This window comes from Phalacrocorax aristotelis, chromosome 7, assembly GCF_949628215.1.
Source record: "Phalacrocorax aristotelis chromosome 7, bGulAri2.1, whole genome shotgun sequence".
Taxonomy (NCBI): domain Eukaryota; kingdom Metazoa; phylum Chordata; class Aves; order Suliformes; family Phalacrocoracidae; genus Phalacrocorax; species Phalacrocorax aristotelis.
Window position 1 is genome coordinate 39,901,400 of NC_134282.1, and position 16,340 is coordinate 39,917,739.

Below are 16,340 nucleotides of genomic sequence, written 5' to 3' on the forward strand. Positions count from 1 at the left end.
TTTAAAAAAGGCAAATTAACAAGTATGGTAGCAAAAAATGTCAAAACGTAACACTGAAACCAGAGTATCTTTTTGCTACAACGTAAAAAAATGCAGTATTCTGATTTTTAATCATTCACCTTACTTGTAAATCCATAACACTTCATACACACATATGTTAAGAATAATTTTAAAACTTGAAATCTGACATAATGCAACTTACAAAGCAGACTATGCCCTAACATTCAAAAGTTAATAGCTTTATCCCTTCCTATGGAAATACAAGCACACACATGTATCTCCAACATTCAGATCTCTCCCTTGTCTTTCTGGGATGCTGTTTACCAAGCAAGAGGGGCCAGGAAAACCAAGCTGGACAACAAAAAAAAAGCTAAGTTCCCTAAAAGAGAACCATTGTTCTCTTGGAGGGTGATTGTTCCCATACAGATATTTAGAAAGTGAAGTGGGCAAGTCTTGCTTTCATTTGCATACCAATACCCTTCCTCCCCACTCCCAAATGCTTTTCCAGCCTGCTGTTGTCAGACCAAATGGCTGGGCATGTGCCTGCAGACATCACTCTTTTATATCAGAGGGACTGATTTACCACTCTCTTAGACTCGTTTTACATCAACAGAATTTCAATAAAATCTATCAAACTACAGTATGATGGAACCAGGACAAGGGCACAAGGAATGAAGCCAGGGCATAGCTGTTCATACGAACCACGTAATGAAAATGGTAGCAGGTAAAAAACACACCTGATAAAAAGGAGTCAAGTGGAAAACTTGCAACTTTTAGTTGCATGCTTGTTTTAACATTATATTTTTATCAAAATGAAGGAAAAAAAATTTAGCAAAGGAAGCCTTCCAGCTAGCTTTTGTTCAATATTTTACTTGCAGATTTTCAATTTTTGGAATAAATGTAAAATAGAGACGCTTACCAAACCTGAGTGACAAAATGACAATACGTTATAAGCAACGTTAACAGTACATGTGTATTTACTATATATGTTGAATGGATGTATATTCCACACCTTAGACATATTTTAACAGAAATGTCACTCTGTCAAATTGTAAATACTCGCATTCGTAATACTGCAAACATATTAGGCAAAACTTGGCTTCATTTACAAGTTCTCTGTTGTGCAGAATAACGCAGCATGTGCTATAGCTGATAGATAATCTATCACTGTCACAGGACAGCAGTGCAAACAAAGCTTTACGACATTTAGCACTACCACAGAGATGTACACTGTTTAATGCGAAATCACCTACAATGACAAATTATACTTCTTTTAAACTGTAATGTTATCAGGGAGATTTGTAAATAAAAGCTTCAGACTGAAATTTTAATATTTTACCTAATTAGGTGATTTATAAAAACTGATTAAACACTATCTCAAAAGGGAAATTAAATTGAAAAAGTACAAAGTTTACAAAGTCACTACAGATATATATGTACAAGCCATTAACATAATAAAAATGTTATGAATTATATTAACATAAATAAACATAAGCCCTTCCAAACAGCTACATGAAAGTTCTAGCACAGACACATAACTTTATATAGTTTCTGCTTGTTTTGGTAACTTAACTATAGCTTGCAAAAAACATAGCTGCAATGTTATGAAGCTGCACTTGTGCCAGTCTAGATTTTTCAGATCAAAGGGTTCTTGCGGCAAAGCACAACTGATGTGGTCTCAAAGACTTCATTAACTCCAGATGTGGGGAAATAGCCAGCCAATTCCACAAAAGGAGCAAGTCTCTTTTAGTTACAATCAGAACTACCCACAAATTAAAACCAGGACTCTGATGTCATCTGATCACCTGCAGATGAGCACCAGGTATTTTTCTGGTTAATGACTTAATCATAATTTTTATGTTATGTTACTACAAACAAAATTTAAAAGCAACAGAGAAAATTTACTAAGATTAACCTGAAGTCCATGAGATGCAAAATACCAAGGTTTGAAATAAAGGAAGTTGATTAAAAAAGGTGACATTTTATTTTTAAGTCGGGAAGCGATATATCAGGGCAACTAGTTTACTCACTCTGAAAGCCCCGCGTGCACAAGGACCCCTATCCAGCAAAATGCCTCTGTGGCTGCTGACCCACAGGAGGCTTGCATGGCTGCAGACCAGCTCCCTGGTCTGAGCCCTAGTTGAAGGGCGCTCTTCTGCAGCAGCTGAGTAAGGCAGTTATAAATATGACATGGCTGCTCAAGACAGCCTCTTTTAGCTATTGAACTGATAACAGTATCATCCAGGAGGCATCAAACCAGTTTTTCCTGGCTGACATTCCCACGAAGACAAGGAATACTGTTAAAAGGTCAGCGTGTCTGCAGAGTCTCCTTGAAGCGGGTTGTCTCCAGCAGGTAGAAGAGGAGTCCACCTTCTAATCCCCTTAAATGCACTGTGCCCAAAGGCATCGGATGTGTCTCCATGCTGACAGGCAAAACACTCTCTGATTATGTGTTTATTGGAACGGAATTTCCCATTCATGCCAAAACCAGTTGGTTTTTTTTTACATGACTTATCAAGTGGAGGACTCGACTTTTTGCAGCTGTGCTACAATACACATCAATCCTAACGCTGCAGTGCTTCTGAAGGATAGATAGCCTCCACAGAGGCAAGTAGGGCAAATGAGTTGCAAAGTACAGCAAGTCAAAAGATCCACATTGGTCTCTTCCACACCCCAAACTGGTTTATATTTCTCCAGTGGGAAAGACAGGATGAAAACTAAGATTTTTTTTGAGGGGTAGTGGTGGGAGCTGACTTCAGAACCGAGCTGAGAAGAGATTATCTGCATGACACCAGGTTTAAGCAAAATAAATGCATCATCCAGTTTCGAAGTCTGCCCTGGTGATTAACATATATAATGAACACTATCACGAAGTTACACGGACCTAATATATCTAAAACATATCAAAGGATTACATAGTGTGCGTCTGTTTACTAATGCAAGTGCCAGTAATATGAACATTGATTTGAAGATCTGGGTTTACCAAATTTTATGCCAAGTAAAACTTCCAAGTCTCATTCTATAAATGCATTTAATAAATACACTTCGAGCCCTACAGTTGGTATATTTCCTCTCAGGCAATTTTCCCATAACCTGTTTCAAATTATTAAATATTTACCAATTTTTAATATTAATGTTAAAAGCAGATTAAAAAATAGCAATGAAGCAACCAAACCTTATTTCCAATGAGCTCATGCTATCTCAGGACCAAGGCTCCCATCATGCATACTGTTTATGGAATTATGAATTAAATTACTCATTTACTTCTTGGAAGTTCAAGAAAATATTTATCAAGACTTTTTTGAAATCAGCGGAGATGAATAACCTATTCTGTAGCTTGTAAACTCTGCTAAGTAACCTATCTACATTCCATCAGCATCAGTCATGCACTAAGCAAGTGCGCTCTGATGAAGGATTTGTACATGTGGCAAAATTTTACAGTATATTATCTGCAGGTTTTGTGGCAAAAGCTAATTCTGCTGAAAGCAGCTCTGGGAAAAGGAAACTTGTTTTCATGTTTATTATATTTCTGACAAAATCATGTACTAAAAATTCAGGAATGTAGAACTATAGGTTTCCATGCTCCTCTTTAAAGCAACACAAAAACACACCACCAAAACACAACCCACCAACCAAAATAAACAACCCAAACAAAAAAACCCCACCAACAAAAAAACCCCCACGCCCTCAAAAAAAAATCACAACACCCAACACAACCGCAACCCACCCTAAATTCTTGTCGATATTTAAGCAAGATGATAAAATGAAGAGCCCTAGTAAGCAAGATCAGTATACCATATCCTCAAACATACTTTTTGTTTCCAATACCAAGTATAAAGGTTCATGTGTTTTAAAAACTCTTCTCACCACCCACAAAAATAAAACATTCCTTTAGAGAACACAGCATCAGTCTTGACTGCAAAACCAACCATAATTCTTAAGGATGGTATAAAATTCAAAGTCCTTAAAGTAGTTAAACCAAATTCCATCTTAAATAAATGTTTATCCAGTTTAGGCATGCTATACATGTCTATTTGGGTATTTCTGAAATGCAGAATCACACTGCAATGGTACATAGCACAAAAATTTCCTAGCCTCTTCGCCAGTAAATGACAATTTTAAAGTCATGTTAAAAAGTGACAGGCAAACTTACCAAAAATCCCCAAATATGGAAACCTTTTGGTCAGTTCTTTTATTTTAAATTGTAGTGTGAAACAGAGAGGAGAGGAAAAAGAAGGTCAGGCAGCAGGAACACCACCAAAAATAAATGTACTTATATACTGCTTGAAGATTCTTTTGTATTTTATTTCCTAAGCAAAAATCTCTTTCCCACACTCTTCAAACTATGCTGCTACTAATGGATGCATACAACTAAGTCTTCTAAAGTTCCTGATTAAATTCAGATTTTAAGGAAACAAAAAATGGCAAAGTTGAAGCTAATCAGCCTGTTTCTTAACCCGCTCCCTGTATTTTAGAAGGCTATTCTAGCTGAAGTAGGAATCCCCATCAGCAGTATTAACCACAGGAATATGCAGTATCTTTTCCATTTATTTATCCATTCTCTGAACTCACTCGTACTCTCAGTTTCTGTACCTTCAACACAGGCTATTATACATCCACAAATGGACTTCAACATGCACATGCTTACAAAAGCAAATGCACTGAATAAACCAGGTGCGTTACTCTTTGGTGCACACATTTTAAGAAATATAGAACTGTCCAAAACAGCACCTGATCCCATCCCTAGCTACTCTCACTTGCCCAAGGAAACGGACATAACCTTCACTTTAAAGCATCAATAAAGCTTGTTGCAGACAAGACACCCTTCTGGCAGGGGACCACTGCTCAGTACATTAGCAGTTCAACCCAATGGAGTAGAGCAGGGAAAACTCTCATGGGCTGATGCATTGTAACTCATCTTTTTTTTTAGTGGGATGCGGAGGGGAGAGAGGTGAGGACAGGAAAAAAAAAAAATCCAGCTGACCAGTGTTCACTACCTCTCTTTATTCAATGTCCACAGCCGTGTACCCCTAGAGATTTTCCAGGTGATCTTATATTTGTCCTGACTTCCAAATGTTAGCTTTGACCTTGTCTAAGTTGCTGTGGGCAGCATATGGTACAGAACAGCTTTAACTGTACTTTTCTCCCTGTATACTAACTGGCCTCATACTAATGAAAGCAGAATAGAATAATTCTTTTTAGCACCTGGTTGCTCCAAAATTTACAAACTAAAACCATTTTACATTGATGTTAAAGACTTAGTACATTGTTTATTACATAACAGCTACAGAAAGGCATGCTGTCTTGTCATCTAACCACCATGCAGTATTATTAACATGTTTCTCTCTGCTCTAACTCTTGAAAGCAATGGCTGCAAGACAGACATTTTCTCCACTAAAAAATACCTAAATATACACATATATACTCACACCTATGTGTATTTATTAATCTATACACACGTACCCATATGTATGTATGTATGTATGCACACACAGGGACACGTTTATAAATAGCCTTTTACACTGAAAATTTTCATGAAAAAACATTCTCTCAAAAGAAACCTAATATAAGCTGGTTTAGAAAAAAAATCACAAAGCATTACGTATATGCAAAATATATATATCTACTGATTTTCTTCTCCCTTTTTAATAGGCATTGTAGATATCTACTGTGAAAGACACGGTACCTCCACTTTGGAAAAGGGGTAAATAAAAACTCAGCCTATGCTAAGAAAAAAAAAAATTTATTCAATAAAATACTCATACATAGACTAGTGCATCAAATCAACCCATAAAATGCACAGAATATAATAATGATGTATAATATTAACAAATTTAGTCTCACACAAAATAGTTGTCATAGGTGATAATAAAATAAAATATAATTTTGTTCCTTAAAACAATTTTTTTAGTGAGAACTGAAACATTATTGCAATCTATATAAAAATAATTCTACAGTAGATTTAGAAAATAACCAATTTACTTTTGAACTCGTAGGTGAACTGAAAAAAGTAGAAAGCTTTCAAGTCTATGTTTTATTCTTTATGCACAGAGAAGATACAAAACTTCTATTACTTAAATATTATTTTGGTGCTACTACATTTTTAAAGATTTAAATGAAAAAGCCCCAGTGAATGAAGTTTGCTTAATTATTAGTTAAAAAAAGGAATAAAATCGAAGTGTTTAAAAAGTATAATTTAAATTCATGCTGTTATTTCTACCTAAATATTTTTGCAGCTTTCTTTTTAATGGGGGTTAGGTGTTTTGAATCTATTGGGTCTGTAGCATAGTTCCTGAATGAAAGAGAAGAAAAGGTGAAACTTTAAAGATAGATGCAATTTTTAACTATATTTTTTTTCCAAAAAGCTCTTTATTAGAATTTTGTAAGCCTGAGAATATTTTCTATATATCAACAGGTGAAGGACAAAAACCCCCAAAACAACAGGTAAAATCATATAGTTCAGTGCAAGTGCTTCATATTATTTACAAAACAGATTAACAACTTCTTTCTTTTTAATTTGGTGAGGATTCTTGGAATACATATATATTTTTATAATACCTATTACAAGTTACATTAAAATTTTACTCGCTAGCAAGGTATTTGTATACAAACACTACTTTTCACTTTCATGCGTCCCTCCTAAAACATACAGAAACAACAAAAATTGTACCTCTTCTAATAGTAAAAATGCCAACTTAATTTTTAAACTTTTAATTTATGTGCCAGTGGACATATGACCATCTATCAGGGTGCTCAGATATTTGCATTTTAGCTCACTATTAAGCTTTGTTCGGCTTATGAATTTAAGAAGTTAAAAACAACAAAATATATTTAATAAAAAGTTTAAAACACCTTTTCTGCATGTCATTTCCCACTTGCTTTGTGTGTAAATGAATCAGATTTTCTATACATCAGCAGGTATCAGGAATGTCAATCCAAAATCTAGTACAATAACCTAAATAAAAACCTGAAATTCAAAGAACAATGTACATAGTATCAACTACTAATGGATCAAACAATACAAATAAAAGCAGGAGGACATAAAAATTAGGATATGTACTGTTTTCTTATTATGGACATACAAAGATCGGGCATACACACCAAGATGTGTGCTTCAAAAACCATAACACAAACCCCCTCAACTTCACATATCCTCCTTCTGTATATTTAAATTAGTAAATTAGTCCAACTTGCAGAATTCCTAGCAGAGAAAATGCTAAAAGCTAGTGAGATGTTAACAAAAAAAATTAAATAAAACCTTGGGCAACAAGATCATCATACGATTTGTCATCTATTTACTAACTCTTCAAGCTCATAAAGGTCACCTCTGACCCATAACAGGCACATGCTATCAATTTTCAAGCCATGGTCTCCTACAATACCAGCACTTCCATCTACTATATGCCTGGAAATACTTAATAAGATCAAAGCCTTTTTTCCTGCTACAAGAACAAAGAGAAATGTTGTAATAGAGTGATCTGTACTCTAGAAAGAATAAAATAAAAAATCCATGCAAGTTATATTCCCTTTACTTCAGGGGTATTGTATAGTTAATTTTACTTAAGTCTTGTATATATCTTCACATAAAACTTCAAACAGATTGTTTTAGCCTAGGAGCAGACATGAAAGAAAAATAATTTCAGATTTGAAAGACAGCTGGCATTTATACCAAAGGAAATGAAAGAGAGACCAAGCAATTTTACTCATTCCCCTAACCTCTTCTCCAGTATCTTTTCTGTTATTCAAGCAGCTCATACACAGTATCTTTAATGAGTATAAAGATCCATAGTTTAATCATTACTGAACGGAAATCTTGGCAAAAAGTTTACTAATGAAGGCAAAGCTCACATAGGTCCACGAGAGGAGAAACAGCAGTGGAAAAAAAAATAAAAACAAAACCAAGCCGCAAGAAAGATCAGTATCAGCATCTCCCTTTTTCCTGTTTAATAGGGTTTTTCATGACAGAAGAAAGCCCAAACCACATACAACATAAACAGACTGGAAAAAACCCATAGTGTTAAATTTACCATTGTACGCTAATTTTCATACACAAAAATCGGAACTGTTGTCATATGAACTTAAAAATTCTAGGTATCAACCGTGGAACAACAATATCCCAATTCACTTTCCGGAAAGTTAAACTAAAGAAGATATGTAGCTTTTTTCAGAATCTGCATTTGTTTTTCTCCTCCGGCGGCTCTAGCAACATTCTGGCCATTTCAGAGGCGCGGGAGAGGCGCGGGAGAGGCGCGGGAGAGGCGCGGGAGAGGCGCGGGAGAGGCGCGGGAGAGGCGCGGGAGAGGCGCGGGAGAGGCGCGGGAGAGGCGCGGGAGAGGCGCGGGAGAGGCGCGGGAGAGGCGCGGGAGAGGCGCGGGAGAGGCGCGGGAGAGGCGCGGGAGAGGCGCTACGAGGGCGGCACGGCACCCGGGAGGCTGCTCCGCAGCCCTTTGCAAGCGGAGAATGAAGAAAAAAAACCCACCACCCAAAACCTCAACGGAAAGCCGCAGGCACGCAGGAACCCAAACTTCCCTGCGCTCTGCAGCGAGCGCAGCGCTGCCAGCACCTCGGCGGGCTGCCGGCGGGGCCGGGGTCGGTAGCGGACAGGGCCGGGCAGGGGAGCCCCCGCCCCGGCCGGGAGCGCCGCCTGGCTGCTGACTGCCGCCCCCCGCGCTCCCGCCGCGCCGGACCTGGTGTTTCCGTACCTCCGCGAGGAGCCTTTCACCCCCCCGCCCCGCCGCGCGCACACACACCAGCCCCCCGCCCGCCCCGGGAAGCACCCCCGCCCTCGCAGGGGCCGGTGGAAGGAGCCCCACGCTTCCAACTTGCGCTCGGCCCGGGCCCGGCCGCCCTGGACAAAGGCGGCCGCGCTTACCGTCTTGCCGTTGTAGTAGTACATGAGGGAGCTGCTGCCCACCCCGGGGACGGGGTACGCGCAGTACATGGCGAGGCTGGCGGCGGGCCGGGCTGAGGTGCACCGCCTCTCCCCAAGACATCCACCCGCCCGCTCCGCCGCGCCACGCAGCCCGCGCACATGGAGCGCCTCAAAGGCGACTTATGCAAAGCAGGACTAAACCATCTCCGGCCGGGCGCGGGGGTAGGGCCGGGCGGGGGCCCCCGCAAGCCCCCCAGCCCCCGCCAGGCCCCCGCGGGAGGGTGCGCCGCGCCGTCCCATGCACACACGTGGTTGCCTTCAGCGGGAGGTCAGCGTGCGCGTCCCAAGAAACGGCGAGCTGCAAGGGGACTGCGAATGGATACGTCCTCAGCGAGTTAATCTTATGCTTTTTGTTTTAATTAAATTAGAGCACTTGGGACGGCGGTGGAGACGCCGCTTGATGCGGCTCCAGCCACGCGGCCATATGGCTCTGCCTAAAGTTGTTCCAACTTTGGCGAAGGCCTCCCGAAGGCCCGGGGAGCCGCTGGAGCGAGTCCCGCGGGGCAGCCGGGGCATCCAGGCAGCGACGGCCCGTGGGCAACCGGCGCTCCCCGGCCCCCGCCACAGGCTGCCTCCTGCACGGGGAAGCAAGCCTGTGTGATGATACGGCCCTGACACAAAGGCAACACATCCACAAGATGCTTGGCTTTAAAAAAAAAAATGTAAATATTTTCATTTTATGGAATCATCCAAAATCCATCTTTAAGCTAGAGCATACGAAGTGTGATGGTTCTTTGGAAACGTGAGCCCCAACTCCCTTTACATTGTATAATACGTTTTTGTATGAAAATTGTATGAAAAAAAGCATTTCTGTGCCCATATGAGAAAGGGAAGAGAAGGGGGAGGACCCCAACAACTTTGGCACATCAAAGATGTGAAGTATACAACACAGCAAACAGACTGCAACTTCCAGCACAAAAATCCCTCGGTATTTGCACGTTACCTATGCCTAGCAAGTCTTTTTGCTTTCTTCACTGATCAGTGGCATTAACTAATATTATCTCTCAGTAAGGTGCACATTTTCCTATTTTCCACATATGAATGCTGTTGGCTATTCACTGAGCTCCTAATAAGTCAGATACACGTTTCAATCCAGGGAAGAAAAAGGTTAAAGCAAAACCACGTTTCTCCACCTCTAGCTGTGTCAATTGCCAATGCTGTGAATTCTCCCTGCCTCCCCCTCCCAACAAAAGCAGGAAAATACTTCAGGATAAGAGAAAAAATGCGCAAAGTTCAATTCAGCAATTTACAGGGAAAGTAAGTTGCAGAAATTTCGTTCATTCTCCCAAGCACCGTGTGTGCCAGGGAAATCTTCTGAACTAAAAAGACCCACAAGGGTGACAAACTGAGTCAGATAAAAATCTTAGTGGGTCTTCGTATAATGTCCATTATCTCAAGATCTAACTACTGTAGCGTCTAAAAATACAGAATATACACAAACTGACAAAGGAAAAATATTCACACCTCCAGCTTCAAATGCTTTTTCAGTGAACTCTCCCCATCAATTAGGGGACTACTGTGGCAGTGGGGAGTATGCTGGCAAATATATCAGCTGAAGAACACTTGCATTTTTACTGTAAGTCAAACTACACATCCAGAACTATTTAACTATGCAGTAAAGCTAATGATATCTAAACCAAACTCCTCCAATACAAAAGGCGTAGCAGCAGCAGCAGCTGAAGAAAGAACATCACTATACTTCAGACTATTAAATCACTCGGCCCACAAAGTGACTTGTGGCTTCCTTCTTCCCCTAGGGACCAAAAAGACCCATTTCAGTCCCCAGAGAGTCCATAAGAAGCTTTGATTTGCAGCTAACAATACCATTCCTTAAAGCTTCTCACTAATGTTCAGGACTCTACAGATGAGATATGCTAAAAGATCTTCAGATCTTTGCACGTGCTGCTTCTTCATAGCACATGAGATTAAAATCACTAATTAGACTAATGTACAATTTAGAAACAAACCTAAACCCTGGAAAAGGTGCTTTCAGCTTGCAGGAGTTGAAGTAGTAAGAGAACCATTTTTTTTCTGAAATAACTCAAGTGCACAAACTTCTAAATCATTACAAATACTTCCAGGGCGACTAGAGTCAGTTCTCTGAGGTAAAGACTATCATCAACGTAGTTGTAATTGCTGCTGTACCTCCATGCACACATGCTCGATTTTCATAATAGTTGTATTCGAGGTGAAGAACATGATCAAGCCCTCTCTCAAATAATAAGCACTATCCATCCGTATTACAAGCAGTTGGAAAAATGTGAAACCATACAATAGAAAAAAACTAACTTTACCATGTGGCATTGGGCGGAGGGGCTTCTCCACATTACAACTGCCCTGTACTTGTACAGAGCAACTGTAACAAAGAATATACAGGTAATATTAACTGGTAATATTTACTAACACAATTAACATTATCAGTACAAGGAAATAATTGACATTGTTCACCATCACATGGGTAAGACAACAGCAACAATATGATCAATAAAACTGAGTAACAGCCCTACCAATACTGCCTGTTTGTAGACAAACTAGTTTAAAGACTGGTACCTCCATAATGAGTCATAAATTAATTTGCTCCTGAGTTGCTTCCCCACAAATCAAAATAACAATTTAATTTTACTTAAAAGGGAATTAGTTGTCCTACCCTCAGTTACATCGGTGGGAATAAAATCTTAGCGTACAACACTTGACATATATCACTGTATCTGCTCTACATTTACTGTACAAAAACACTTTCTCAGAGGATATTTGCTACATTGATTCACCTTATAGGATCAAACCATAATTCCACCAAGCACATCAAACTTTGACCCATGGAAGCTTACTTTCACCAAAACAGATGAGCAATAAACCTAAAATAAGTTTGTTTTGTGTGCAATTTTTATCCCCATTTAAGCCAAGCAACAGCTGTTCTGAAATTTGTTTTCCTAAGAGAATCATGTTACAGTGAAATGAATCATAGCTGGATCAGCAATACTGTACTGGGTACAGTTGTTTACTCCATTTTTCCTTGGTGACAAGTCAAGGGTTAATCGTATGACTCAGCCTGACAAAACAAGTCAGCTGGAGACAGGTCCAATTTTTTAAACTTGATTTCAGACAGACATGCTGTCAGCAGAGGAACACTGAACTGACATGCACTTCGTAGCCTGAATTGTTTCCACTCATGACCCTGTACTGTGTGTCAAAAACAATAAACTGCCTGTTTCTAAAGTATGTAAAGGGATTATAAAAGCTGATGCAGAATGAAATACTGACCTAATAAGCCAAGCTACCTGTAGAGTATTTTCAAAGATCGTTTTAACACTAAGATTTTGTGAACAAACTACATGTTCTCCCTGAAAACACATTTTTATGTGAAATACATTTTTGTCCAACTTGTCAGAGCCACAAAGCAAATACACAATAAGCATACTAATGCATAATTTGAATTTATAAAAAATAATTTATCCATATCACTGAAAATTATACCATATGAAAGATAATTATGTAACTGTCTCCATGGATGAGAGCCATCCTCTGATCAAACGTACTCCACAGCAAGACTGAAATATCAAAATACTTCAAAAAGGTTATTGCTTTTTATCCCAGTTGTATTATTTTAAATGGGTCTATTCAAACACAAGTAGCAAAAACTTTTACAATTAATTATGGGCAACTAGAAATTAAAGCTCCTTTTTCACCAACAAAACCAACTGTCATGTGCAAACCCAAGTATCACGAGTCTCCTCCTGAAGAGTTGACTGCAATCCTGCTGAAAAAATGGTAACAGCCCAAACCTGCTTTTGATGGGGATACCAATTCTATTGTTCTTCCACTGAGTTTCTTAAGGATTAGCTTAACCTGCTATCTTTGGAAATAAGGCAAAGGCAATAGCGCTAAAAGTCTCCTCTTTCTTCCCCACTCTGTCCAAGGCTGGAACTTATTATAAATTTCAACCACATTCGACAGAGGAAGAGAAGTTTCACAAGTGATTAAGTTCTTAACAGTTCTAAGAACACTGGAACCTGAACAGGAGAGGCCAACCCCAACTGATGCCTCGCTGAAATAAAGGCAACAAATGGGGAACAGAAGATAAAAAGCAAATTCATAGAAAATTAATCCAATACTGAACAACCTGTTGCTAATTAACCTGTTTTAACTATGCACGGTAACTTTAAGCTGCTTCTCTTGCAACAATTCAGGAAAAAAAAACACTCTAGGCATCTCACAACCCCCAATTTTACTTATTTTAAAACTAAACATGATGGTTAACTATAGCAAGGCCAGAGCTAGGATCACTGATAAAGGATGCACTGAACATCATGCGTAATGTTGCTGTTAGAATGGACAAGATTTCAAGCCTTAAGGCACAAACCTGGCTGTTTTAAAGGGAAAACGCATTGCTTATTATACCATCGTCTATTTAATTCATCAGTTAAGTAAATGTTAGTTTATTTCAAAATCCTGGAAGTATAGCCTTTTGTTGTTAATCAACTGCTAAGTATGCTGTTCAGCAGAGACCGGGCAGACTGTGTGGAAGACAGCTTAAAACAACCCAGTGGATCAAATTTGATGGGCAAACACCCCACCCCACCCCCAATATCCAAAGGAAGATATTTTATGCTAATTAAGTGTATTCATCAACGCAAAAGCTAAAATAGTTTGGTGGTTTTCCTGTTCAAAAGGTTTGTCTTCAACTTTACATTTAACATTCATGTTACTATAATCAAGGAAGAGGGGACAGTTTGAAGGGATAGACAACAGGCAACAAATACTAATGAAATTGATATGAGCTGCTATCCATTACTTTTACCTAGCAATATTACAAGGTTTTGGGGGCTTAGAGGTGGTTGTTGGGTTCTTCATTGTTGGTTGGGGTTTGGGTTATTTTCGCTTGCAAAAATCTCCAATTAGCTATGACAGATATGGGTAAAAAAAATAAAACACTTATTAAATTTGAAACTACAGCAAGAGAGTGTCTCTTTCAGTAGTTTTCCAAATAACATTGAATTTCAGATGTTTAAGTTTTTATATAAATATTTTACAAGAATGGACAGAATGAGGAAAAGAGCGCCATATATCACATTCATCAGAATCAAACACAAAATTTATTTGAGGAGGTTTTAAAACTTGTTTCAAAATCTTTGAAACACAACTTTGATAGGATATTGATCAAATTCAGAAACTTTTATTATTTTGCTGAAAATATTATACACTTAATGTTTGAAAGCCTCTATATGAAGGTCTTAACTACCTGTATCTGCATTAAAAAGTAAACAAAAATGTTTGTTATCCTGAGGCAATAAATTATCCCATCAGAAGCCAGATAATCATCATCCCAAGAGGTGCTAAAAACCTACCTAATCTAAAAATGTGTGTAGATCTTAAAAGAATTTTAAAACCTGAAATGAATTAGCAAGGCTGTGTTACTGAAACTTGCAGAAGACTACCTGAACTACAAATCTCTTCACATCAACTCCATATGGCCAAGAAAATTTACCTGAAAAATTAAAAAGTGATTAAGGGGTCCCTCTGCTGGTCCAACCTTAGTATCAGTTAAATTTTATATCATTACTGAAGTACAGTGCATTTTTCACTGTTTCCCCTCACCAAAACCATGCAGCTACACCTGCACTTGTGTGATCTCCCTGTAGGTGGCTCCACAGTCAAAACCCGAACCCAGCCTAATGTATCAATGCACACACACTTTCTGAATTCATTGAATAATTCAGTGCCAGAAAAGCTTTAGAAGGTTGCATGCCAAAATGCAGAGACCTAATTGTGCCGCAGCACCTCCTTCATCTCTCCCCTTCTTCTGTACTCCAGCTTACTGCTTGGAAAAACTGTTTTGCAAATGAAGCCGAGTGAGCTGTCAAAAGCCGAACCAGCAACCCTCCTGTGATCCAGAGTCAGGAATCCTCCTACTACTTCCCTACAGAAAGAAAAAAAATTGCTAACAACTAATCCTAGTTATCAGTGCAAACGGTATGGAATCCCATAACTAAATCTCCAAGACTATACAACTTGCTTTCTAAGTCTTGACATCACAAGAAACTCTGTGGCACTAAAACAGGAGGTAATTTAATTCAGTTTCTTCGCTTCAGTGTGTAAATACACATCTTTATCTGAAATTTCGTTTAAAGATTATGCAGTTCTTTAATTGCAGTACCATTATTTTCAAAAAAATCATTTTTGTATGTCCCACTTCTGTCAAACAGCATGGTCACTGGCAAAGCAACCTGCCCAACGTTTGGGCTGAGCAAGCAACTGAAAGGAAACATCTCTGTTCAACATCACGTAAAAGTCTAGCAACCCAATGTTGCTCACTACTTTCCCAGCTGACTTCAGGGATTATAAAAGCCTTCCCACCAAAACCATAAGTATTATCAAACAGAAGGTGTTAAGAAATAGTCTTCAAAAAAAGCTTTTATCCATATCTATTGTTATAAAACACTGCACTAATTTATGGTAATGGACACAATCTTTGAGGTAAAGCAGCAGTTGCAGCAATTCCATATAACTTCTCCCTAAATTACAAGAGCTGCAATTCAGTCATGTTATTTTTTCAGATAATAGTTTTAGAACTATGCACAGATTTAAGGTTCTTTCATGCAGACCTACACTCTTATTTAAGAGCAGCTAATATGCTCATTTTGATATATTGTGAAAACTTCAAAAATAAAGTGTTTCCAGTAAATTGAAATATGTATACACAGGATTTTCAGAGATCTTTCAATTAAGTATTCTTAATAGTTCACCACAGTCAGATGACAGGATAGTTAAGTTTTGAAAATTATCTGATTGCAGAAAAAAAGAAAAAAGCTATTAAGAGAGGGTTACTTAAGTACCTACACCCTAATTCAAGTAAGAACTCGATTTGAACTCTCACAGCAGGACTCTGCAAGATGCTGCTTAGTTGTTTAATGACAGCTAAATGTTCTCAAATAGTGAAGAGTGTGTGGGATGCTATAATCTGAGGTTACTGCTGTTTTCAGCTACATTTCAAATAAAGGCCATGTTGTGAAAAAAAAAACAATAATCTAAGCAGAAAACCAGGTCGTCTTCATAATAAATCTCAAGTCTCAAGTCTCAAAGAAACACTTTTATTTGGTTTGTAACGTAATTTAGGGGGGTTGGATGTTTTATTTATTTGCTTTTTGTTTGTGCTCACAGACTAACATGGCAATTAAAAAGGAGTATAGAGCAAGTCCCTAAAAACTTTATCCCTTGAATCAGGTGACCAAAGAACGAGCATAAAGCAGAAGGGAAGATGGAAGACTGAGTCATGAGGAAGAAATGGCAAGTTATGTGTTGCATTATCCATAACGATTTATTTGCTCAGTTTTGCTATTTAAAATTGCCTTCTAAAACACAGCACAGCATCAGCAGCAAGGGTCAGGCAAGTTACTGCTGTCCTTGAGAG

At 38.8% G+C, this 16,340-nt stretch overlaps 1 protein-coding gene across 15 annotated transcripts in view; it reads right to left on the reverse strand.

Moving 5' to 3' along the window:
• The window catches only part of TCF12 (transcription factor 12), a 220,839-nt gene that overhangs the window by 31,996 nt on the left and 172,503 nt on the right, over nt 1-16,340 (reverse strand). The window contains exon 1 of one of the 15 annotated variants that reach the window (XM_075100288.1): nt 8,873-9,047. The exons of 10 other annotated variants lie outside the window; for them this stretch is intronic. In XM_075100288.1, the coding sequence (XP_074956389.1) occupies nt 8,873-8,941 (69 nt within the window). In that variant the 5' untranslated portion in view covers nt 8,942-9,047. Of the gene's footprint in view, nt 1-8,479; nt 8,578-8,872; nt 9,048-16,340 lie in introns of those variants that run through there. 4 more of the 15 variants (XM_075100290.1, XM_075100289.1, XM_075100291.1 and 1 more) reach the window with 4 other exon arrangements.